Here is a 27,223-nt window from a genome sequence, read left to right on the forward strand (position 1 = left end):
TAGGGTAGTAAAATCAGAGTATGTTCCTTGCTCCTAGTCATAGGTACTCCGTCACAACCCTTGCCTGTGAATGTATAAGTTCCTGCAGGTTTGTCCTTTTGGCTAGGTAGATTTTAAGGTTATTCATTAAAGACTCAGTTTTGATATCTTCTCAGATTTGAGACTGTTGTCCAACTGTTATGCTGCCAGTAACCACTAAAGAATGTTTAAATGGAGACAATTTTTGTAGAGACTATATACGGCAAAATACTGAGAAGTAAAAGAGCTGTACAAATAGAGCCGACAGAAGTAATTCAACCTGATTTACAAATAGTCACTTACTGACATCAAGAATGTTATTTCAAATTTCAATATTTGTTCTGGGGCAAAAACTAGCAGCCTAGTCATCAAAGAATCATGGGGAAAACAGACTTGGAAATTGCTACTTTAAATCTAATAAGAAAAGGGAAGAAGAGAGTTTGTGAGAAAATGGTAAAGACTGAAATCATTGGGTGTCCATTGTCATGCACAGTTTAGTCATATAACGGATCAGTCACATATTAAAACTGGAAAGTGTTATTCATTAAAGCAAAGTGAGTTTGAGAAAGCTTGCCGAATTCTTCACATGTATGCTAGAGGTTTTATTTTATACATGAGCTAACATGTAGGCTCTGTTACGCAGAATAGATCTTGAGGAGTGGTTTGGTGGGGTTTTTTTTAATCTTGTAAGGAATCTAATGGAAAAAAATACAAAGCTAAAAACAGACAGAAAACAAGCTTTCACACAAAACGCCACGATCCTTTTTAATCTATTAGCTAGACCAGAGAAACTGGAGTTTGAGAAAGTTAAGTATGCCAAACTGGCATTGCTCTCATCCCTCAGCCTCATAAAAAATCTGAGGTGAAAGACAGGGGAAAGAGTGTTGGCTGCACTTTTCTTGTCTTTTTCAGCTTGCTGTAGTTGAATAAAATCCCACATAGCGAAACTTCTAATGTACAATCTTACAGCTCACTTGCAAGCATTCTGATTAGTTAGGAAAGATTCAGGCAAAGAGCTGCCTTTTTTCCTCAAATATATTTCTGCTAAATCACTCTGCCTCACTGTTTCAGGACCACTTAGTCAGGACTGCTTAGTAAAATTTCTTTTCTTATAAAATGAACAGCCTTGGATCAACCTGAACAACTACTTTCCTCTTCAGCACTCATATGATTTGACTCTGTTAATCCATGGGCAGTACATACAAAATAAATTCTGCTTTGCCTCAGAGAATTTACTTTCCTATTTCCTTACATAACCCACTGTGATACCATGGCAGATTATGCTATTCTTCTCACATTCATGGTACAGAAGAAGAGCTAGGCAGTACCCAACCACCCATATTTAACAAATTCTGTAAAATTCATATGGGACATGGTAAAGAAAAAATTGCACCTCTATTTAGTTTCATAACTCCCTTGCCTGTAAAAGACTCACTTTTATGCCTGATTTTTAGAACTCGTACCTGTGTACTGTATCTGCTCATTATGCTTCTAGTAGAGTCTGAGTCCTAGAATTTCTCATCCTTGGAAAAGAGCAATGGGACTTTAGGATGAACTGATTATTCACTTCAGCTTGTACATCAGAATTCTCAAACAAAGGCAAGTGCAATTAACCAAATGGAAATGAGATTTTCTATGTTCCTTGGCAGTTACCACGGTTTCAAAAAATTTCAATTAGATATTCTACAGCTGTATATTTCTTAAATCAAAGTACCTTATGGAGAACTGTCAACTTTGATTAACTTCAAGGTTAGAAGTCAGGCAGGTTACCAGCAAAAAAAGTGCTTCCCAGACATCTTTTGTACTCCATCTTCTTTCCTGCCAATGTACTTGGCAAGGTAATAAATTGCTGAGAGACTGGAAGCTTTCTGATCTTTTATTTCCAGGTAAACCAACCAATGAAATGCCTTGGACCTGAAGCCCTTATACTTTTCTAGTCCTCAACTCCAGGAAAAATGAGCAGTTTTATTTCACTGAGATTTAAAGTTACTGGGAATGCATTCTGGAAAACCAACATGAAGTGAAATTAGCATCCTACTTGCACTACCTTTCATCTCTAAGATGAATATCTGTTCTCGAATAAGGCATCTGCAGGCCTATGCATTATGTTTGCATGGCAACGTTTCAGCACCACGGGAGCTCCAGGTGTGGATTCTGTGAGACGCTGGTAGAAGCTTTCCCCTTTTCCCGTGGGGTCAATGACAGCCGCCTCCAAATCAGACCCACTGCTGGACAAGGCCGAGCCTATCAGCAACGGTGGGAGCACCTAGGGGATAGGAGAGTTAAGAAGTGGGGGAACAAAACTGTGCAATTGCAGCTGAAGAGAGGAGTGAGAACATGTGAGAGGAACAGCTCTGCAGACACCAAGGTCAGTGAAGAAGGAAGGGGAGGAGGTGCTTCAGGCACCAGAGCAAAGATTCCCCTGCAGTCTGTGGTGAAGACTATGGTGAGTCAGGCTGTCCCCCTGCAGCCCGTGGAGGTCCACAGTGGAGCAGAGATCCACCTACAACCCGTGGAGGACCCCACACCAGAGCAAGTGGACATCCAAAGGAGACTGTGTTCCTGCAGAAAGCCCATGCTGGATCAGGCTCCTGGTGGGACTTGTGGCCCTGTGGAGAGAGGAGCCCAGACTGGAACAGTTTTGCTGCAGGACTTGTGACGCTATGAGGGACCCACCTGGTATCAGTGCGCTCCTGAAGGACTGCACCAGGTAGAAGGAATCCACAATGAAGCAGTTTGTGAAGAACTTCAGCCCATGGGAGGGACTCACACTGAAAAAGTTCATGGAGGACTGTCCTCCATGGGAGGGACCACACCCTGGAGCAGGGGAAAAGTGTGAAGAGTCCTCCCCCTGAGGAGGAAGGAGCTGCAGAGACAATTTATGATGAACTGACCACAGCCCCCATTGCCTATCCTCCTGTGCCTCTCAGGGTGAGAGGAGGTAGAGAAAATCAGGAATGAAGTTAAGCCCGGGAAGGAGGGAGGGCTGGTGGGAAGATGGGTTTATTTCTCATTATCCTGCTCTGATTTGACTGGTAATAAATTTAAGTCAATTTCCCCAAGCTGAGTCAGTTTCACCTGTGACAGTAACTGCGGAGTGATTTCTCCCTGTCCTTAACTTGCCCCACCATCCTTTCATGATATTTTCCCTCCCCTGTCCAGGTGAGGAGGGGAATGAAAGAACAGCTTTGGTGGGTACCTGGCTTCCAGCCGGGGTTAAACTATCACATCCTCATACATATTAATGCTATGAGCTGTTTCAAACTACCTAACAGAATGCTAAAGAGGTAGAAAGACTGTTTCCATTATCTCAATAATATATTTAAAAGTAAGGTGATTGGATTAAAAAAAAAATTAAATAAAACCCAACAGAAAGCCCATACGAAATAGGTTTTCATTTGATAAGCTGTCCATTAAAACCATGCTATAAGGAATCATTGACCATAAGGAAAAAGAAGTTTATTTAGCCAAAAACAATTAGGACAAAACTCAGTTCGGACTGATTGATATGCAAATGTCATGGATTGGAGACTATATTCATGGGCAGTGACCTTTTGGATAAATTAAGTTTTACTGGATATGAAAGAATCTCTCAGGGGAAGAAAAAGTACAGATTTTACTACTGAAATTATTCAGTGGCCTCTAGATCTAACTGTGATATTTTAGAAATGTAATGCACATATATTATAAGGATAACGAGGCAATTTAACTGGGTAAGAACACCTCATGCAGGTGGCATGATAACAATTTACTCTTTTTTTAGAGTTCAGAAAAGTCACAAACTCAGTGAATGTCTCCCAGAGCTGATACCTTTTTCCCAACACCTTGTCAGCTATAACTCTAATAAAACCTGGATATATTCAAAATTGCAAAATCTTTTGACAGATCTTTCCATATTTGAAATACCTTCCCAGATTAACAAAAATTCACAATTTCTCTTTGAGAGCTATGTACCTTCATACAGTGATTGTAAGTTTTGGTGACTACCTTTTTATATGTACTGTCTGCTTTTAAGAGTGCCTTTTTTGAGAATGTCCTGGAAGACAGTGCCAAAAACTCCTCAAGTTAAGTCAGGGTCCATAGTCACCCATTTCTAGTTCACCAAGCCAGACACCTTGTCAGGAAATTAGACTGTTTTATTATGCTCTGTTCTCAATAAACCCATTTTATCATCTTGCAAATCAAAATTAATAACATGAGCAGAATTTTTTCAGTTATCAAAGTTCAGAAAAAAAGCCAGAAATATATAGACCTTCTGCCTTTTAAAAATGCATAATGTTGATTCTTTTCCAGTCTTCCAAGACTTTCCTTGTCCTCTGTTAAATCTCCAGATAAGTGCTAGTGCTTCACAAACTACATTGGCTGCTTCTTTTAATTCCCTTATAAAATGCTTTTTAATATTGCTTTGCCAAGAAATTTTAGTACATCTCCATTAGCTAAATATACCTGAGTCTGCTCTTCAACTTCTTGTGAACTTATCTCCCCTCTATAACTATTTAGTTAAAATTATTCAATTGTCTTAAATTTTTGTGAAGACTGAAGTAAAGAAAAAAAATGAATTCTTCAACAATCTTTGCTTCCCTACTTATCTATTCTTTTCTTTTTAAAACAGCCCAGTACTTCCTTTGCTTCTCTTTTGTTTCTAATAGAATCTTTTCTACTTGTTCATCTTTTACTATCTGAGCACTACTATGCACCTCCACTTTTTCCATTCTTGAATTATGCCTTCATAAACACATTTTCACTTCTGATATGATATCTTTTTGATTTTTAAGTTTGCCAGTTTCATATTTATCAAAATAATTCTCTCCCTGCCAGCTGCATGGGTGTGTTGGTTTTTTTTGAAACCCATTCCCCTTATTTTGTTGCTATTCCTATGTAAAATCTTGCAAAAAAAAAAAAGGGAAGAAAATTAAAAATTCATAATCTTTAACCTACAGTTCTTTTTATTGTGATACTTTAATCAATTCCTTCCTATCATTCAAGACCACACATCTTAACCTCATACAATACCCTCCATAATTTGAACAAGACTTTATTATCAAATCATAGAAGGGTTTGGGTTGGAAGGGACCTTAAAGATTATCCAGTTCCAACCCCCCACCACCATGAGCAGGGATACCTTTCACTAGACCAGGTTGCTCAGAGCCCCATCCAACCTGGCCTTAAACACTTACAGGGATGGGGCATCCACAACTTTCTAGGGTAACCTGTTTCTGTGTCTCACCACCCACAGAGTTGAGAATTTTTTTCTAATATCTAACCTAAACCTACTCTCAGTTTGAAGCCTTTCCCCCTTGTCTTGTCACTACACACCCTTGTAAATAATCTCTCTCCCTCTTTCTTGTAGGCTCCTTTTGGGTGCTGGAAGGCCACAATTAGATCACCCCAAAGCCGTCAACTTTTCCAGGCTGAACAATCACAATTCTCTTAGCCTTTCCTCATAGGAGAGGTGCTCCATCCCCCTGATAAACTTGTTGGCCCTTCTGTGGACTCATTCCAACAGGTCAATGTCCTTCCTGTGCTGGGGACCCCAGGGCTGAATGCATTACAGGAGAGATGTGTGCAAACACGGCTTTTCAGAGCAGCTGGGTTTTGGCTATCCCACTTAGAGTAAGAGTCTACCTCGCACAAATACACTGCCATGCTGCAGAAATAACTGGAAAATGTTCAGTCCTGCATAATGCAAATCATACTCTGCATGGAATTACCATAGCTCCTTTCTGGCATCAGTCTCATGGGTTGTGCTTGCTAGAATCTGAACGCAGAAATAAAAGTCTCCAGAGTTCATTTATGCAATGTTCCTTTGTAAAGCTGCAGAAAATATCAAAGGAAAAATTTCCCAACTTCTGAAAAACCATAAAATTTTGAAAATTAGGTTTTCTTCTTTTGGCAATGATGTCTTAAGTTCCATCTGTTTCTTTGTTTTTCCTAATTTTTATAAGCTTTATAAGCAGTTATATAGTAAAAGTAGATTTAGAAGCAGCAGCATTTATTCCTTTACCCTTTGCATAGTAAGGGTATCAACCCAACCGTATCACCCCATTCCATGCTCCCCTTATCAATTCTACCCCTGAATTCCAGTAGAAATGTTTACTCTCTTGTCAGAGTAGTCCTATTTTGTTTAGAGAACACTTGTACCTTGGCCTAAACCACAAAAGTACAGTCAAGAACTGGGTAAATATATGCCCCCTGTACTCTGAGGAAGATGATGATTGATGAAGAGAGGGTCTCAAAAAAACCCCATCCCCAATTCCCAGGGGGCAGACCGAGGGTGGATCAGGGCAAAAGCCACAGGGTGGAAATGTCTGGGATTGGACAGACAATATTGCTGGGCATTGCTCCAAGTAGGGAGCTGATACTTGAAAGAAGCAAAACAAAATTAGCTCCCATTCTGCTGAACTGCGCAGGGACTGACTGAAAAATAAGTAGAGCCTAATAGTGTACCTTCTAGAAAATCACTCTCCCTTACAGTTTGTTTAACAGGTTGGTTTCGTTGGTCTGGTCTAATTGGGTTTAGCTGTGAGTACCACTTATTTGATCTGCTGAGCAGGCACTGCTCTGGTCTTTCAGCTTTCTGGCCCTGCTGCCCTACTGGAGGTCAGCCAGGATATACTCAAGGCACCTCCTCCTGAGGTAATGAGGCTATTTGGGATGTTTAAAACCCAAATCTGGTTAGTTGCAATGGGGAAACCATGCACTGAACAGTGATGAAAATCAAAGTATTTTTAAGCTGTGGATTTAGCTAATATTTTAAAAAAGTATAGTCATTTCTGTTGTGCACCTTTGTACATCAGAGAGTACACTGACTGCGACCACAGTCCATAGAGAAGCTGTCTGGGTTCATGCATGTAGAACTGGAAAATATGCCTGTAGAAAAAAATGTCATTTTCCCTGAGCAGCAGGTAATCAGCATTCAGCAACAGCCTTGTCTCAGCATGAAGCCTGATAGGAAGCAGAGTGTCATGGCAGAGAAATAAGGTAATTGAAAAGAAAAATGTTTCAGTATGCAGGACAACTTCTGACAGTCTCTCTGAACTAAAAAACTTACTGGCAGACAGTGTCTGACAGTGTCTTCTGTCAATGGAATAGGTTGGCCCTGACCCTCTTCAGAAATTGAGACACATCAAACAAAAGACAACAAGACTCATTCTCATTTCAGCTCACAGCTATTAATTTTACGGTGTGACTCCTCCAAATAACAGATGCATAGCCAGAGCTATGCCCAGATTCCAAGTGATGGGAGACCAATTTCCACCACCTTGACTCCTCTAATTACACTGACAAGCCTTCTGAAATCTCTGCTGTAGTTCTTCATTTGAAACAAAAATGCAGATGATTCTCAATAGTGTCTGTTGAGCTGAGAGGAATGAGAGGATTAATTAGTTGCAGTTCATAAAACGATAAGATGAAAATCCATGAGTAACTGCAAAGTGTAATTGGCAATAACGATGTGATCGCCACAGTTCAAGAAGGACAGGATTGATCCCAGATATTTTACATCTGGAACAAAATACGTCTCACACTAAGACCACGGACAGGGAGAAGTCCAGAGCATTAACTGGCTCTTCCACTTTGCTGGCTTGGGCAGCTGCTTGCTTCTCCTCCAGGCTGCAGTGCTGGCAGAGGAGCAGTTCTTCAGTAGAGAAGCATCTCCTCTACATCTCCGGGAGTTAAATGGTCTCCATGTGTCTTACCAGAGGACTGCACCAGAGCATCATCCTTCAGCTCACTGAGGAGGGTTATGGCTAGCTCTGGTCCAGGGTCTGTGAGCCGCCCTGTGGGGGAGGGCTCATCCAGCAGATAGTGCAGTTTTAAACCTTCCTCTGCCATCCCCACTTCCCCATCCTGGCCCCAGGCGTGGTGTAGGCTACCAGTCTCTGGATGGTGGGGTAGCCTCATGGCAGCCCCTGCCACCCTTCCAGGCATCACCCAAGAACAAAGGGTTCATCTGGTTTGCCACCTTTTGAATGATACCAAAATATCTCTATGATTTTAGACCAAGAAAATTGAAGTCTTTCACTTCAAAATTGCTGTATTGAACAGTTTTGATATTTCTAGCAGTGTTTTTCTCCTACACCGAAAACCATTCAATGCTCTCAGCTATTACACAGTTCACTGCAAAATATATCTCATACATTATGGTCTCTTTTTTTTGTGGGTAAAGTGCCCTTCTGTCTCATCATTCCACTGCTTGCACTGCACTGAACACGTGGAAGTGGTCCAAAGTACAGCTCTGCTTGCTTACACAAAGGATTGCACTACACTCATAGCTTACAAATCATAGATTTCCTGTCCAAAGAGCCTCTCGTCTTGGCTTTTCTTTCCAGATGTCCTTTACTCATGATATGACAGGAGCTTGGACATTGCACACAGAAACCGGACTGTTGACAGTTTATGACCGCTCTGTTGGGCATAATGAGAGTGCCAAGTGCCTACTGCAGAGCTTCCTAGGGTGCTCTGAGTGCTGGGGAGTGGGGAGGAGGGGAAGAAATATTGGGAAAAGAAAGAGAAAGCTGAGGGAAGACAGAAAGCAGAGCAGAGAGAAAAGAGAGTACACAGCAGAAAAGGCCACAGTGTAAGGAAGGGAAAGTGCCACCAGAGGAGCAACAAAGTGGCAGAAAAATTTGTGAAGAGCTGTTTCCATCTCTTCTATCTGAAGTAAGCCAGCTAGTTCACTTGCTTTCTACACCCTGTGACAGACCCTCCTTCCACTGCAAGGACATCACTGCTCAGCACATGAAATGGCTTAAACAGCAAGCACAGGTGCTCCCAAAACTTGTTATATCAACAGCCTGTAGCACACATTGCCTCTCCACAGTGGAGACAGAACAAAGTCAAAAGCAGCACAAACCTCTCAGCACTGACTCCAGACAAGGTCCTCAGCCCTCCTGTGGCACTGAGAAAAGAATTGAGGTCTCCCACCTGGTTTGTGTTTTGTCAACATAGGATTGCAAAAAACCTCAAGTGTTTCACATGCACAATAAAAAAGGAGAATTTTAATGGAGCAGATACAAGGCAACTTTGTGAAGAATCACTAGAAATTCACCAGAGGGCCACGCCAAAGCACATCTTTGCATTTTTGTGGTCAAACAAGAACAACAGCTGAACTGTGCAAAGACAACAAATGGGGGAACATTCCAAAGGCACACTGTGCCTTCAAAGACATGCTTTTTACATGTCAGCACCATTGTTGGGTGTATTTGTATAACTGCGTCTTAGTTACCTTTGAAATGCTACATATGCAAGTTGCAGTGGACAGTTTTCCTAAAATAATCAGAAAAAGATTACCAAATGTAAATTGTTCCTGTGAAAATAGAGATGTAACAAAGCAAAATGAGTTGGCCACAATAAGGGATTTCAATTACCTACACATGAATGAGTCAAATATAATACAAGAAAAGTTTAAGCAAAGTATAAAGTAATTTTTTTTTCACAAGCTCTTGCACTGGAAGAGTTGGAGAACTTGTGAGCAAACATTACTTTATTCCCACTGGTTCGTATTTAAACTTTGCCAATGACTTCCAAAAAAAAATTTTAATTCAGTGCACAATAGAGCAGCCAAATGTTACCTGAAGATATAAGTAGCAGGATAGAAACAAAGTGACATTTCTGTAATTTAAATCTCAATAACCAACTAGAATTCTGTGAATATGTCAAGAAAAAAAAATTACTTCTGTCTCAGGTAGGTTATTTCCAAAGATGAGTTAATTTTACTACAGAAACCATTGTTGAGAATAACTGATCTGTACATTTTCTCTTTTATTATCATTAACTCACAAAGGTCGCATATCAACTACGTACACCAAGGAGAACAGTTCATAAATGAATATGACTTTCACACTATGAGGTGGGTCAACTACCCCATTTCATAGCATCACTGTGACTGATTCAATTATCATAGAATCACAGAATGATTTGTGTTGGAATGGACCCTAAAGATCACCTAGTTTCAACCTCCCACCATGGCAGGGATACCATCCACTAGATCAGGTTACCTAGAGCCCAACCCTCAAGCACTTCCAGATTTGGGGCATCCACATCTTCCCTGGGCAGTAGTTTTACTGTCTCATTACCTTCTGAATAAAGAAATTCTTCCTAACATCTAATCTAAATCTCTCCTCTCTCAGTTTAAAAGTGTTGTCCTATCACTGTCTGCCCATGTAAACAGTGGTGTAGAGATTTATGCTATACCTGATGGACAGATGTCAGTTCTGGCTGTCAATTTTCTCCTGTGAAGGTGATACCACCTGAGATGGCAATTTCCTGTGCATCACTCCACAGTGAGACACAGGGAGGACAACAGGCATGCTGGACTACAGCCAAGATGCCTCATAATTTCACCCTAGGCTTAAGACCAGCACCTCTCATTAAAACAAAGAAAAGACACATTGCCTAATTTTAGGCTCAGCCTATAATAGATTACAGGTTTATAAAAGACTGCAGTAACAGCAAACTGAGCCTTTACAGAACACGAGGAAATCCGGCATAAAATTGTGTGGCTGGTCAAGGAACAATGTGATGATGTGACTTAGAAAAATATGTGCAGGACTCACGTAAAAGCGTAAAAAAATTAGTTGTTATGGAAACTATTACAAAAGGCACTAATTCATTACAATTTGTAGCAAGTAAAAACAAAGGTTTAGAATCAAAAATCCTTTACTGTTAATAAGATTATTTTAATGAACTATAATGCTCTCTATGTAACGTCTTTATCATAGAAATAGAGAGAAAAACAGCTTCTGCTCTGCAAGTTCTCTCTTCATAATTGGACACATCCATGGAAATTTCTAACATCTTTTCTTATCAAAGGGATCTCAAGAGTCCTGTTGTTGCTCTGCAGTATGAATAAAAGGCTATGCCTACTTCCCACATCTTGAAAGCAAGCCAGATTTTTGTTTTAATTATTTGTATTTTCACTCATAGATCTCACTAATTAGAAGAATCCCTATGGTCCTTTTTATCATAGAGGGATGTAAGAAAAATACTACAACAGTACACATAGCATCCTCTGCAATCCCAGTACCTGTTTTGACTGGGAAGTTTGACATAACTTATATAGTTTGCCAAGTATTGGAATATGTATTGAATAAGACAGGGTGAATTCAGCTGGTTGTCACATTTAAATAAATGATGGTTTATGTGACTGAACTACTGGTGAGAACATCCTGATGCAGTGGCACTCAGCCAGTCACCCAGGCTCAGAGAGGTAGCAGTACCTGGCTGTCAGCCTACCAGAAAGGGTCATGTTACTAGTTTCAATGAAGTGAGAACTGTGTGCATGTTGAAATCTTTCACAGCTTCCTCTTAGGATTACAGTAAGTTTCTTTACTAAGAATGCACAACGCTTGGAAAAGATACAGACTTAAAAGTAAGTGAAAGATTTTTTCAAATCCTATATTTTGAAAACTAATTGAAAAGCATGAACCACTTAATCACTATGGTTTTTATTCAAAAAATTATTACAACAGAAATATCTTATGTGAATTTTTCTATTTCTAACTTTTAAATGTCTAATTTTTGGAGTTTCACATGTTTTCAATAGAAAATTACTCATTTCCACAAGCAAAAGCATATATGCCATTGTGTACATGCATTCTTAAATTCTTAGATTATCCATATATATCTTGTAATTGAATATGAAACATCCTCTAGAGTATTGTGGCATCCCATCCTTAAGGGGAAGAGAATACACAGAGATTCATAGGTGCCTGTAGTTGAAAACAAACAAGAAAGGTCAGAGGGTCCTCAAAAACTTAGAAAGTTTTAGTGACTTAATAGACATGGCATGAAGATTGGTCCCATATCTTCTAAGTCCCATTTCTAAGTACATGGTGGTGGATTTTGAATAAGGGGTAGTGTGAAAGAGAGACAGAGAGAAAGAATAAAGATAGGGAGGGGGATAGAGAGGATCACCATTCCTGTCTCCATCATCCATCCAGTCGATGGAGTGTCCAGGATCCTGGGGGACACCACCCAGGCTTCACAGGGGTATCTTTTTATAGGAAAAACTATGGTGTTATCACTCATTTTCCTACTTAAACTATGCAGACATAAAGCTTTCTCTTGCATGATGCTACTTACCTAGGAGCAGCACACAAACAAAAACTAACTCCCAGAACCCTCCCAGCAATCCAGACATATTAGAAAAGGGTTGAAACAGAAATTGCCGTATTTTTGAGCTCCTTAGATTTATCCCCTTTTATCTGCTGCCTTTTGCTTCCTAGACATTTGGGTTCCCTGTTTCTTGTGTCTGTACCCTAAAGTATCTAGGAATACGAGTTCTTTTGCATTGCAGTGATATTTTTCCCTCAAAAAGTAAATTTCATTTACTTTAAAATGCGAGGAAACAAGTATGTACCTTATACCCATGATGCTAGGCTACTCTAAGGATTCAAAACTGGATTGTACCACCAGTATTGCTAATAGCAAATGAAGATTCATATAGGTAAAAATTATGAATATTAAAATATTAGAAGTCACTGTTGATCACTTTCTTACCTTGTTACAGCCAACCATGGAGCTATAACTACAAGCTTCTATCAGATGTCGTTTTTAGCTACCAGTGTAATAATTACATAGTGGGCTTACTTTTTAATTATAAAATTTAGAAATACTGAGTTATCTAGATATCTGTCATGTAGTGTGTAATTTGAGCAAGGTTTAATGGAAACAATGTAGATGATTTAGATCACTCAGTCCTCAGTATCTACCACTCAGCACATATGTCACTATTTTAGCACATGCCTAAAATTTCAGGCTTGACAGCTACTTGTGTGTCAATTAGCTGCAAATTCCACTAAATTACTAAATTAGTACAAGCTGCAGACCTTCAATCAGCCTGAAAAACTTTAAGTCTCCAAATGCAGTAGCTTCATTGTGACAGCCAACCTCTATGTACAAAAATTTCATCTACTGAAGAATTACATTGTCCAGAAATATGCACAATTTTGAGAATATATTATGAGAGTTCTGTCATACGTCTTCATTACACTCTGCCCTCACTTTAATGACATCTCTTAGGACTGATAAATGTTTGGTATATCAGTGTATTCACTATAGTAAAGAAGATTTGGGAAATCTTCGGTCTAAATAATAAACCCTTTTAAAAACATTCACTTTCAGCTGATTGTTATATACCTGTATGAAGACTCTAACATTGTTGCTTAAGACTGGCAGCATATCAGGAAACTAAGCAATGTACAGAACATGTGGAACGGGGAGGGTTTGGTTGAGCGCAAGAAAGATACTTTTGAGTTACATCACAGAATTTTTGTAAAACCCTGTGTTCTTATGGGTCTTTTGAGAAATGCAGAACAATTGTAGCCTGTAGGCACAGACGAGGCAAAACTGCACACTGTCAGAGACAGCCCATCCCACACACCTGAAGCCAATACTAGGAATAGCAGGGAAGCAGAGCTTCAGTGTATTCAGCATCTTTCATGTCTTGGTTTAAGTATCTCTACATACAACAGAGAACTTTGCTGGCATGTGGATGTTTCTGGTAAAAAAATTATCAATAAAGAATAATTTAATAATACAGAAAGCTTACAATAGAAAGTTAAAAGTAAATTTTCTGCTCCTTAAGAAAAATATTGCAAAGAGATGTTGAATAAGAAGGCTTAAGCATAAGTGAATTAGAAGAATCATGCCTTTCTGAGATTGTGTGATCTAAACTGAGAGGACTGCATGCTGTCCTTCCTGTGAATCATATAGGGTCCATCATTTGTGTCTTCTGTAGAACTTTTTGCTTATTTTGGCAGACAAATTAATTCCTGTCTGTAAAACAAAAAGAACATTTGCAGGAAGTGCTTAACTATTCTCAATTTATTTATGTGATATGCTTATTGCAGCAGAGCCTTAAAGGATTCCAAATTCCCAGAGGCTGCAAAGGAGAATTGTGCTCTCAGAAAGTAATTAGACAAGGCTATGACAAAGCAAATAAAATGATATTTCTTCTTTCACTTCTAAAGGAATTGCTATGGGTGAGACTTTTCTGCTGAGAAAAGGAAGTTTTTCCTACAAATTATTTCTGACAGGGTAAGTGCAACTGTTTTCAAGTTCTGTAAGACTTAGGCCAAATGAATGCTTATAAGCAGCAAATTCATTCCAATGACTTTGTATGCCTCAAGGGACTATTACAACTTCTGGGAATTTTTTCTGCAAAATAATAAGCCAGTAAGACAATGCATTGCTAAAATGGAGGAAGAAGTAAAAAAATTAGAAATGAGAAATTTATATCAGGGATTTTACTCCTCCTTTCATTCAAGAAAACACAATATAGTAAAAAAAGTAAAAACAGTAAAATACCATTACAGTATTATTGTTCAGAAGAAAAACACACCTGATTCATATTGATGTCTACTCCAAAACAATTCAATGGGCCACTTTCCAATCAGTTCTCTTAAGACCTTGGAACAGACTTTTGGAAGCATTTTTTTAAAAAATCTGGCATTATTTTGTGCATTTATTCTTGTGTACATACTAAGATCTCACTGTATCTGCTCCACTTAGTAGTGCTGACTTGTATAAGGTGAAGGTAATTCTTCTTCAATGGTCTTGCTAAAACATGGTAAAATATTTTTAATGCTATCTAATCGCTACTGCCCCAAATATTTTAGTAGCTACCTTTATTTTTTTTTTTTTTTGAGTTCTACAATAATGCATAGCTTACAAAAGGTACACATAAAAAGGGCATTCCCTCTCATGTAGTCAGCCACTAACACAATCTGCCTGTAGATCTAAGTAGAAACAATGCTCTAGTGCAGCATAAGCATTTTTTTTGCAATGTTTATGTCACCTATGTACCTTCAGTGCAATCCATTCTCCTTGCATCATGGACTACCTTGGCTGCCAAGTAGATGGGATCATTATATGCATCTGAATGGATTAAATACTTAAACTCCACTTGTCCTGCCCTAGGGCCACCTAAAGTACATGGGTGAGGAAGATCTAAGTTCCCTCAGGAGAGGAATTCCAGTGGTAGATTTAGGGCCAAATTTCCCTGTGGGAGTCTACACCTCCAGAGTGCATCCAAAGCTGGTTTCTGCCCTTCCTTGCATTGTCAACACATTTTCTATATGTCATGAGTTGCAAAAGCGGAGGTTTGTTCAGAGTCAGTATGCACAGGTACACACGCATCACACTCCGGGCAAAAGCCCTGGAAGCCCAAATGACAAGAGCCAGCCTGTATGCAGAGTTCCCAGCACCAACCCCTGTCTGCCAAAGTGCCAGAGGGAGCTTCTGAATTTCCCTGAGAATATCACCAGTGTATCTTAGGCCATGCCCAAACATCTATCATAGCTTTGTTTTCAGAAATCCAGGAGCACCCAGTGTAATTACGAAAGCTAGCAACAAAGCATTCTCACTAATTCGGATCACAGACAAGAGTAGGAGAACATAAACATAGCACTGGCGTTCCCATCACTTGATGCTTTTACCTCTGAAGCATAATGGAAGAGGTTTTTTTTTATCTGAACCATGCTCAAATAGGAATCTAAAAGCACTTGTTTTATGATCCACTATTCTAAATATTTCTGCTACTCCAAAATAAAAGTCAATCATAAATGCAACCATCTGTATTAAAGAGAAACTCAATTTCATATCCTGCCCAGATGAAATGTATGTGTTCTTCCCTAGCAAGCCCTGACAGTAAGACATGTTCAAGATGTTCTCTGTCAGTCATCTCCTACACTTGACAAAAAGCTAATTGACTCCACCTCAAATCAATAAATATTATAAAGTTGATAGTGCAAGATTAGCATTAAGACTATTTGTGCCTTCATGCAGATTCTTGCCCTTCACATGCACTTAGAAACTAATCCCTTTGAAATGCCTACAGCAAATCACAATGTTGCTTTGCTTTACAAAGAAAGCCTCTGTTTAAAGTTGACAAAATCAGAAAAGGGCATTAAATGGCTGTTTTTCTTCTTTTTCTTTAAGAGTAGTTTTACCCTTTATAAAGAATTATTGAGATTTAACATCTTGTATTCCAAATCGTGGGTCTTCTGTGAAGAGTAACCTTTATCCAGTTTGATTTCCTTTATATTTCCCGTTATGCTCATGGACCTTCCCACCTGCAGTTAGCCACAGCTTTCAAGACTGCCTGTACCAGCGCATATATAATACTTCCAGTTTCAGAGCAGTGTGACATCCTCCATTAATGTTGATGCTAAAATTTCTATTAATTTAATAAAAAAAATGTAATGAGGATTAGAAAAATCCCAAGTGCTATGTCCATGCATTGTAGGAACAAAATTTAAGACCAATTAACCTCCATGGTGTCTAAGTCTGTGTTATTTCTCTGGAAATCATTGCATTCCAAAGATTAACAAAATCAGTTCCTTCAATAAAAAATATTGGAAAATAGATGTGAATTATTCATATTTTTCCTTTTCAGCCAAATGGATCTTCAGCGTTTTAAATCAAGTACTTCAGAGGTATCTCAGATTACAGACAGAAAGAAATATAAGATAAATACCAGAAGTTTTGTTCAAGGTCATACTCATCAGAGCAAAAACTGAACACAATCCCCTAGACCAAAGCCCTCATGATTTAAATTGAATGTACTGCAGAAAATTCAGAGATGGTATTTGGACAAATATTTGACAAGACATCTTGCAATGCCTAGGAAGAACTAAGTTGTGTTTCTGAAATAGCTTAATCCCAAGGAACTCCTGGAGAAGAGGTAATTTTCTACATCTCTGCTTGCATTCATAATATTTATCTGTCTTATCGATATGCTCAGAGCATGTTTTCTCCAGAAACTGTCAAACCCATGCACCAGTGAAGAGATCACATGAGAGTAATTGTGTCCTCTGTATGTATTACAAGTGATTTTTATGGCACTGTATAATAATAAAAGCAATATCATCAGTTATCCAACCTTGCAAATTCACAATCACTAATAGCACTAACAGCACTACACAGCTCCCATTACATTTTTTAAAAGTCTTGTAATTGTCACTCTAAAACAGCACAGAAAAAAAATATTACAGACATCTTTTAACATGGGAAGTAGATTATGATATTATCTCTATTTTATTGTTCTTTTTAAGTAAAAATATTCAATTGCTAATAAACAAATAGACTAAAGGGGGCTTAAATTGAGTTTTACGGTGTGCTTATGTTAATATGTTTTAGGAAAGTGATAGCCACTTAGTGTGTAGGTCAAAACAGGTTAAAGAAAACTGCAGGAACTTGGGAAATCTTTACGTTCACAGAGGAACCTATAGAATTTTCTTGGAGCCTCAAAGCATAGGCAGCCACCAAGCAAGAGCTTCTATAATCACATTTCTGGGCTTAGTCAAACCTGTAGGTGTTTAAGTCCCATTTTAGATGCCCAATTAATTTTCTGGATTTAGCTTTTCATGACTGATATAATGTCCAAGCACTTCAGCCAAAGCTGGATCGAACTGTAGAGGGCAGGTCAAACTTGATCAGGACTCCTACATTACAGTGGATTGCTGTCAGAGGCAGAATGAAAAATGCCAGAGGAAGGATGGGCTATAAATTGTCTCTGATTTGTTGGGTACTATGAGGTAGGCTGTGTTGCAGCTGAAATCCAGCAGGAAGAACTACAGTTCAAATAATAATTCCAAGTTGTCCTGGTTTCTACTGGTTTTGAGTTAATTTTCTTCTTAGTAGCTGGTACAGTGCTGTGGTCTGAATTTAGTTGGAGAATAATGGTGATAACACACTGATGTTTTAGTTGTTGCTAAGCAGTGCTTGCTCTGAGTCAAGGACTTTTCAGTTTCACGGGCTCTGCCAGAGAGCAGGTGCGCAAAAAGCCAGGAGAGAGCAAGAAGCCAACCAACCATCTGACATAAAGCAGCCAAAGGAATATTCCACACTGTAGAATATCATACCCAGTGTATAAACTGGGGGAGTTGGTTGGGAGTCACCAATCACTGCTCAGGGATGGGCTGGGCACTGGTCAGTGGGTGATGATTACTGTTGAACATCACTTGTTTCTCTTGGGTTATGCTCCTCTTTCTCTCTCCCCTTTTCAATACAGTTAGTAGTAGTAGTAGATGATTATGACTATTATTACTATTATTATTGTTGTTGTTATATTTTATTTTGTTTCAATTATTAAACTCAAGTCACACAATTTACTTTCATGTTTTCACTGAGGGAGTGGCTGCATAGTGCTTGATTACCAACTGGAGTTAAATCACAACAGAAATGCACCACAAAGTTAACATATTTGGGTTGAATTGTTTTAGGAAAGTTACTCTCTTTTCTCCTTTCTGCTTTTATGATTTATGACTTGACTATACCATCCTCTTAGCAAGTGTCTTCAAAGGATTATCATGTATAATTACCTGTTATTTGTATAATTATTATTGCAGGGGGAGAGTCTCTGCAGATGATAAGCAGTTTCAAAGTAACTCAAAGAGTTTACAGTTTAACAGTGAAGAACACAACAATTTTGAAGGGGAAAAAAATGGAATAAAAGAAAAAATACTTGTCACTACATATTAAGCAGTTTCCCTAATGTTCCAGCAGCTCAACCAGTATCAACCTGTGTGATATACCAGTGTGACTTCCTGTGTTAACATCACAAAGGAAGTTTGAAAGAGATATAGTTTTCATTTTGCCATTTTTTTGTTAGAAATAACTCACAAGAATGACAAGTAACATTGAACATACATGTGCTTTTCTGAGTGCTATGAGCATACAGCATAACCAGAGTCTTGGTCTTGCTGAACAGGGGTATAGAAGTGAGTTGGGACAAGCTATGAAGAGTTTTGGAAGTTAATTAAAGAGTTAAAGTATAGTTTCCAGTAGTCAAGTGAAAGACTTAAGTAACAAAATTCTACTGAATATCCAGGAGTGGGCAGGAATATGCTTTAGAGCTTCAGTTAGAAAGTGTTTCATCTAAGAGTTATTACAGAGAAGGAGTAGGTAAAATGTGGACATAACTCTTAAGTTCTTAAACTGCTTGGAATGAGGAAGATATTTGGTTTACAAGATCATATGGTAAGCGGGAGGACGGTGTTTCCCATGGTGGTCAAAACCAAGATACTCAAAGGGAGAGACAGGGCAGATTATGATGTCTAGTGTAGCTACACTGCACTTGGCAATCTAAAGAGAAGGGCCAGAGGGAGACCAAGTTTGTTAGCACAAAAAAGAGACAGCAAATCTATACAGAAGCAGATCTGCGAGATATCCAACTGTATTAGCAAATGAGAGTGTCCATATTCCTAAACAGAGAGAGAAGATAAGGACCAAAGATGAACCTAAGTGGAAATCTGAAAGGTGGTGAGGAAGATATTTAGAAGGACACAGCAAACTAGAAAAATGAGAGAAGGATTCACTGAAATTGAGGAAAAAAAACAACCAACCAACCAAAGACTTTCTCAGTGGAGATAGTTAACAGAGTCAAGAGGAAACACCCATATCTTTCAAGAGGTACATTATCTAAAGGGTGAAGCACACCTAATTTCAGCTGCAAAGTTCCTCTTCTTTTTTTTTTTTTGGTATATTAAAAAAATAAATGCTGATCTTCTCCTTGAAAGGACATGGTTTTGCAGCAGAAAACAATTTCCACAACAAATACTGCAACCACAGGTTTAATTTGAGTGTATAAGCTAGTGAAAACCAAACCTTCAGAGGTTTTGGTTCAAAAAGAATTTACAGAGATACATTTTTAGTGACTTTTGTCCTTTATTCACCTGTACACTACAGGAATTTGATCTCTACTATACTATATAAAATCTTTAATGATATAAAGCTTAGACATGGATCTTCTTGGGTGTCTGTAACTGGGCAAACAGAATTCACTCACTCAAAACCAGATTGGCTTTCATAAGCAATGGTCAAATGCATAAGACCCAAAATCAATTCTGCACAGTGCTCCAATTTTTAACCTTCCTTTTGATTAAAAGTTTGCATTCTTAATTTTCATAAGTAATGAAGCTCTGTGAGCTTAATATCACCCTCCAGAAACAACAGAGCTATTATTTGTATGTTTAGAAACTCATTGCCATATGAAGAATCTACATAATCACAGAATATGCCAAGTTGGAAGGGACCCATAAGGATCATTGAGTCCAACCCCTGACCCTGCACAGGACCATCCCCAAGAGTCACACCATGTGCTTGAGAGTATTGCCCAAACACTTCTTGAACTCTGTCAGCCTTGTTGCTGTGATGACTTCCCTGGGGAGCCTGTTCAAGTGCCTAAGCAGGACAACATTTTTGTCTGAAATGAAAATGCAGTAAGGATCAATTTTTTTTTTCAATCTCTATTCCCTTCTTAAGAACTTTCTTGGTCCTTAAATGGTGCTGCCCAGCTGTGCCAAAAAGGTCTTGCCAAAAACTAACTTTCAAATACCTTGACAGTAATGGTTTGTGCATTGCTCGTCCTGGTAGGACCTGAGACGTACTGTTCCACTGCTTTCCTGGATTCTTTCACAGTTACCAGAATAAGGGAATGGAAGTGACAATTACTCCACAAGGGGGAACAAAACAAAAAGCAAAGAGGACTATGGTGTAAGAAGTGGCCTTGGCATTTGTGTTGGTGGAATGCCAGTCAACGCAGCAGGCTGTGCCACAGGGCTCCACTTCATATTCTCCGCAGTGAGCCAGGGGAGAACATGCAAAAACTGCTGCATGAGTCCAAGCACAGGCTATCAAGATTTGACCATGTTCCTTCTTGAACCTGTTCCCTGGAAGACACAAAGCAATCAGTGAAGATTAGCACGGCTGACATGTTTGAATGCAGTTTCCCATATGCGGGCAGCTGAGCTGGGTAAGTAAGAGGGATAACTTTAACAGGCATTCAAAATATTACAGCAGACTGAAGGTTTGTAAGAATAGAGCATGGTTTGCAACAATTTGGAAAAAAATTAGGTAGCTGAATTCTCTGATACATATAGGAAACTTAGCACAACGTAAATCTCTATGAAAAAATCTCTATCAAAATGTACCAATAAACTCTGAAAGAAAAATTATTTTATTCAAGCTAGCCTTGCTTTTATACCAGAAATCCAATGTTTGCCAATTATAACCTTGAGTTAAATGATCTTACAAGTAATCAGCTGCATACATCTAGCCCTATAGTTAGTTATCAATGATCACAGAAACAAGAATTGTTTGACTGGATGCAAAAGATCTCTTCTATAAAAATGCTCCCTAGGATATGCAGCCCAAAAGTGGTGGTCTATGTTCATACGAAAATTGAGAAACCTAAGACAGAAACATAAGCTTACCATAAGCTGGAAAACTAATTTTGAGGCAGCATAACATGCTCAGTAATGTCAGTGTTGAGAGACTGCAGATCCCAAACATCACCCCACAAAATGCATAGAACAAGCAAATCTGTTTCCCATATAGCCACCTGGCAAGTAACCAAGAAAATTAATTCTTAGCCTTCTTTCTTAAATGTAGTACTAAATTGTAGAAATACAGCTAGAAGTGTAGTCTTAAAAATTCAATAAAACCGTATAAATAAATTATGTGTTGGTCAATTTACAACTACAAAAGACTTTCTCGTTTGAAAAGCATACATACATGCTTTATTTTTATTATTCACTTTTAAGCCATTTTCATAAAACAAAGCAGTATAATGATAATCATAATCATTCTGAAAACAAAAAATCAAAATCCTTGAGAGTAGCAGGCCTAGGTCATAAATTAATATTGCTTATTATTATTTCTGCTACTTTAATACATGTTTTTAAAACTAGTTTTAATCAAAATGGACACATTCACTTGTAAAGGTTCTCCAGAGGAGCAAAAGTATCATCTGAATGACTATACTTCCTCCCTTTCTTTCCATACACCTGCATGATTTGCAGTAGCAGTTATCACAAGCCCCATGCCACATTCTGAAAGCATCAGCTCCTTTAGTCAAAATATTTAGCAGTATTTCGATACAGAAAGCAACAGGAAAAGGAAAAGGAAAAGGAAAAGGAAAAGGAAAAGGAAAAGGAAAAGGAAAAGGAAAAGGAAAAGGAAAAGGAAAAGGAAAAGGAAAAGGAAAAGGAAAAGGAAAAGGAAAAGGAAAAGGAAAAGGAAAAGGGAGTTGAAAAACAAATGAAGCATTTTACCATCACTTGACTAGTACTACTCACAATGGATAAATGCAGCAAGAAGTGAATATTTGGAATAAAATCTCAGCCCTGCAGAAATCAAAAAGATAGTAACCTCAAATAGACACAAAAAATAATTAACACCAGCGATCCATTAAGCAATACATCTGCTAGAGCCACACTCAGATATGTAAATGCTCTCACACACAGGGTTTAACACATCACAGAATTTAAGGGCAACCACCTCAGGTGGAGCTGTCTTCTACTACAGTCAGAAAGAAATAAATGTAGAAAAGGCTAATCCTTTTGTTTGTTTTTTCTCCTCTCACAGATGCTGTTGCTGTATTGTCTTAACTGGTATTAGAGAGATTATCTGGAACTGTTCTTGGCAAATGGAAATTACCACAAACATATGATGATGGAAGCTCAGCAAAATCCTCCAGTTACATTCACAGACCTTTGTCTCAGATAACAGTAAATACATTTGCACTGGTGGTAATTTCTCGCTTCCTCTTTACTTCCATCGAGTTTCTTGTTGCAAAGGTCAAGCTCCTGACTCCTGCTTAAACACTATGAACAGCAACAGGCTCTTGCTCCATTGAGAGCAGCTCATAATGAAGTAGCAGCACAGCTTTACACGTTTGACTTGAGGGAAATGGGAAATGTGAAAGAAAAGGCACCTGAAGAAATTAACTCACCTTAAGAAGCAGCTAAAGCTCCCAGTTCACATACCACTTAAATCCACTGCATTTTAGCTCGATGATGTATATCCACATTAAATAGCATTTATCTAATTGATCTAAGCATTTCTTTCTTTCAGTGTAATAGACAGAGTATCTAAATTCAGTTTGTCCATCTTCCCTACAGCTTCCTATAAGCTGCTTATTCTCTCTGTGGTCTGTCACTTTTTTCTAACTAAACAGCAAGACTTCACATCAAAATCCTCAGCTCTCCCACGTTCCTGGTGGCCGGTGCTGCAGCGTGTGACTGTCCTCAAGAGACTAACAAAGACAGTGACAGGACATTCACCTGCTTTTGCCCTGAGGCAAGGTATCCACAAGGAAAGGCTGAGCTCGTTTCAGATGCTAGTACTCTGTTTTCAGTGCTCTCTCCTATTAAAACCAAACTTTTATATTTGCTAAGGGAAGACATTCTACTCTAGAACATGCAGTTCTTCAGCTCATCATGAGTACTGAAAAGCCACTTGAGTTTCTGGTTTTCTAAAGCTGTCTGCTTACTTGCCAGAGATCGACTTTCTTGGGTTTTATCCTTGTCCTTGGAATGAATTTTGGGGAATTAAATTCCCATACTGAGAAAAGAATTTTATTCCAAGTGCCCAGTACTGGCTGGACTCACAGTGGAGCATTTAAGCCACAAATTCCATGCTTCAAGGGTCATTCAGACATGACAAAAACAGGCTGATATTCTTAGTATATGCAGTGTCCCTCATCCAAAAACCACCCAACCCTACTGTTAATTTGTCTGTGATAAGAGTGGCCCCCTCTTTTTTGAGAAGCTAAAAAAGCTCTCACTCAGACACACCAAGATGCTGGGGTTTTGCACCACTGACAATGTAGGTCTTGCTTGTCTCATCTACTTTATCCCTGTTCCAGTAATACCACAGTTTTCCCCTGCCACTGTAAATGAAAATCACTTCAAGGTTGTCATACCTTATTTCATTCCTTCTGTAATAGTAACTATAGTCCCTAGAGGCCACTTTACTCATCTCCTCTCTGACATATTTCCAGCACCAGAATTTGTGTAAAGACAGCATAAGAATAACTGCTTTAGCCTTCTGTGTGTTATCAAAATAAGAAAATAAAAACAGATATAGGAAGTGTAAAGATCAAGCAAAAATGCCCCCATCTTTGTTAATAAAAAAGGGGGGAAAAAAGCCTCCATTAAACAACATTTTGAGAATTACCTGAGTGTCAGTTGCAATTGTTCTTATTCGCAGTTTTGGGAAACCCACATTTTTCTGAGCATTGTAAATATTTTTTCCCATTCTTTTACAGTAAATTTTTACCTAAAAATTTACTTTTGTCTTCAAAGAGGAACTGAAATAGACAAGAACTGCATACTGATATTTCAAAACCACTCAACATTCTAGCATGCTGTGTTGGCCAACAACAACAGGTTTCACTGGATTTATTTTTTTTTCTGGGCTGATGAACTACATAATGATATTTTTGAAAAATACTTCACCAGTGTTTACCTGTACAACACTTCCTTCCCTCAACAGCAAGAGAAACTCACCAACACACAAGAAATGCATTTAAATACAAATTTTGAAAAATCAAATTAAAAAAATTTAATTCTTAAACTTTTGAGAGTGTATTAATTACCATAAACCAGGTAACAACTCAGGCCTGAGCATCTAAACTGAAGGTATAAGTTTTAATAAATAGGTATAAAAGTCACACTCTTAATAAACTATCATTATTGTGAACATATGTCATAAATCTCTCATTTTCTAATTTCAGATAGACTTCTATTGATTTCAGTTCTTCCATCCTCCCCACACAACATTTACCCTAAGTATTCCATGTTTTGGTCTTTCCCTACACTGTATTTATTAGCTTAAAATCTTCAGTAGAAAATAGCCTAAAAGGAAAAGCATGTGGCTGATGGAGCAGCAGGGTAGGATGAGGTTAAACAAGTAAATAGTCTAATAATTCAACATTTATTGTAAAGTATTTTTGATACTAGTACTTATTATTTCATTTCAAATCAGATTAGTGACATCAGCATATGACAAAGAGGGACCAGAAGCAGAAAAATTTCCAAATGTAGTTTCAGTAATAGTTACATTTTTATACCAAAGAAGCATTCTATTTAGTTCTATGCACAGCTTTTTTGAAATGAGTTCTGCACTCTTTTTAATCACCTCTCTCCATTAAATGACATAAGGACAAACTACTATACCCTGGATTACAAAAAAACTCTGAAATCTTCCCTTTCTTAGAAAAAGTTTACTCCTCAGTAACTCTGACAAAAAAAAATTAAGTCAACAGAAATTACACACAGCAACTTTGATGATTGCACAGTGCATGAAAGATTCCTGAAATAAGAGCACGTAGAGGCCTTTACCAAATGAACATGGGATTTTTTGGGGTTTTTTTTTGCCATGGTCATGTTTGTGAAGACTTTGGAAATCTTAATACTAATTACTGGAAAAATGTATTAGACCACAATCAGTTGTTCACATATGTGAATAGATACTTCTGTATATAGATTTCTACTCTCTCATTTTATTCCCTTCCATTGTCATTTCAGCACACAATCATAAAGTGAGCTGACTCATCCATGCATGCATGGATGCATTGAGGTCCCACCATTGTTCAGCCTCATGGTAAATTCTCTTGGAAATTAATTTTTTCACTCTGGTTATGGAAAGTCATATTTTTGGAACACAGGACTGAAACCGTACTCATCTCTAGCATCGTGTCACTCCACCTTCATAAATAACAATTACTGGAAGGACTAATTAGAAATTGACTTTTAATTAGCATTTTATCACCTGTGTAGAAGCTTACTCATGAATATACAAAGGCAAGAAAAAAACAAGGATAAAATTCAAAAGTTCTGATATTACAAATCAATAAATTAACTTGAATTACTCTTTTTTCTTAATACGTTGAGTGCTGGATAATATGCCTCTCTTTATCCTGCCAACCACATTGAAAGCATCCACGTGAATCAAATACATGATGTTGAGAAAAGTTGTACAAAGGGAATGACAATCTATGTACTTCTGAGCGAAGTGTAACAGGAGAAATCCACTATCCTCAGTGTAGCAGAACTGTTCTGTTTACATCACACCACAGAAAGGGAGAATAGCATGCAATAGAAGACAATTCTTAAGTAGATCTCTTGAATTTGATAAAAAAGAACAGAATAGAATGGGAGGGGGAGGAGAAGATAAATCTGTTGTGTACTTTGTTATGACCAGAATAATTAATTCTACATTTCCACTCCCAAAATCAAGATGAAAATCTTCCCACAAACTTCTCTATACTAAGAAATTATCCCAGATCTAGAAACTTCTTAAGACACCTCTCATAGAGGCCACAGGAGGTCACACAACATGATCACTATCTGATACAATCTACTGGACCTCACAAAATTGAAGCAATCATCCAGGGTTGACCTAAACCATAAGGTCCAGCACAACTCTTAGAAAGTCACTCAGAGGGTTAGTTGAGGAAGGAGAAAATGATGCTTTGATTTTGCCATTTGTGTAGCCCTGATTTCCAATCACACCAACTCCCACATCATCACAAAAAAAGTATAAATAAGTCACCTTTGCTCCTCCCTCGCTGCTGTCTGATACAGATGAACCTTTGACAGACATATTTTAGTGTTCATGCAACGTCTGTTGCTTTATGTACTATAAAATCCTTGTCGCACTGGTGCTGCTCCTGAACCAGGCATGAATTTGGAAAAAGTTCTACTTGTTTTTTTATTCTTTTTATAAAAAACAGAACCTCTCTGAAGTCACTGGTGTTAGTCAACTGTGTGTTAGTACCTCACACACTGATCAAATTGCCATCCTGTCTCACAGTGACAAATAAACACCATGCAGAGCTCAGAGAACAGGCAGAACAGGTGCCTACAGCCCCATCAAACAAGTTCTTCTCTGAACAGCAAGTGGTTTTTTTGGGGGGTTGGTTTTGTTTTGTTTTGTTTTAAACCCCTGTCTAAATGAGAAAATAACTCACAGACCTTGTTGGACTGTTTTTTTCTTTCTGTATCCATTATGCCTCAGGAGGTACTCTGTGAGTACTGGTGAGGCAAAACTAACTTCACAGACTTGTTCTTTACCCAAGTAAACTAAAAAGGGCATGCCAACATCCAAATTACCCCGTTTACCATCAGTGCACACACTGCAGCCTAGCTGCCTCTGCATACTGCTGTTCTGCCAGGGCTGAGGAAGCTCTTGAAGTGTTGGAGATGGGGAGCACCACAAGAAAACCTAACCCTTCTCAACAGGGATCTGGTACAGCCTTGGTACAATCACGAAAGGCATCATTTGAAGACAACTCAGTGGTCCACAACCTTAAACTAGCAAATCAGAAATGATGGTTCTCTCTAGAAGCTTCATTTTCTAGCATTTTGCCCACAGAAAGTAATGGTAAACATAAAATAGTGAGAAATGGGGAAGA

General features: G+C 38.4%; 1 protein-coding gene across 1 annotated transcript in view; it reads right to left on the bottom strand.

Moving 5' to 3' along the window:
• Nucleotides 1-2,074: 2,074 nt before the first annotated feature.
• The window catches only part of LOC114003206 (opsin-5-like), a 28,533-nt gene continuing 3,384 nt past the window's right edge, over nt 2,075-27,223 (bottom strand). The window contains 4 exon segments of the mRNA XM_027749905.1: nt 2,075-2,284; nt 20,360-20,460; nt 20,463-20,693; nt 21,237-21,364. Coding sequence (XP_027605706.1) covers nt 2,075-2,284; nt 20,360-20,460; nt 20,463-20,693; nt 21,237-21,364 — 670 coding nt within the window.

Source organism: Pipra filicauda, unplaced genomic scaffold, assembly GCF_003945595.2.
Source record: "Pipra filicauda isolate LSUMZ 115617 unplaced genomic scaffold, ASM394559v2 scaffold240_size1633699_pilon, whole genome shotgun sequence".
Lineage (NCBI taxonomy): Eukaryota > Metazoa > Chordata > Aves > Passeriformes > Pipridae > Pipra > Pipra filicauda.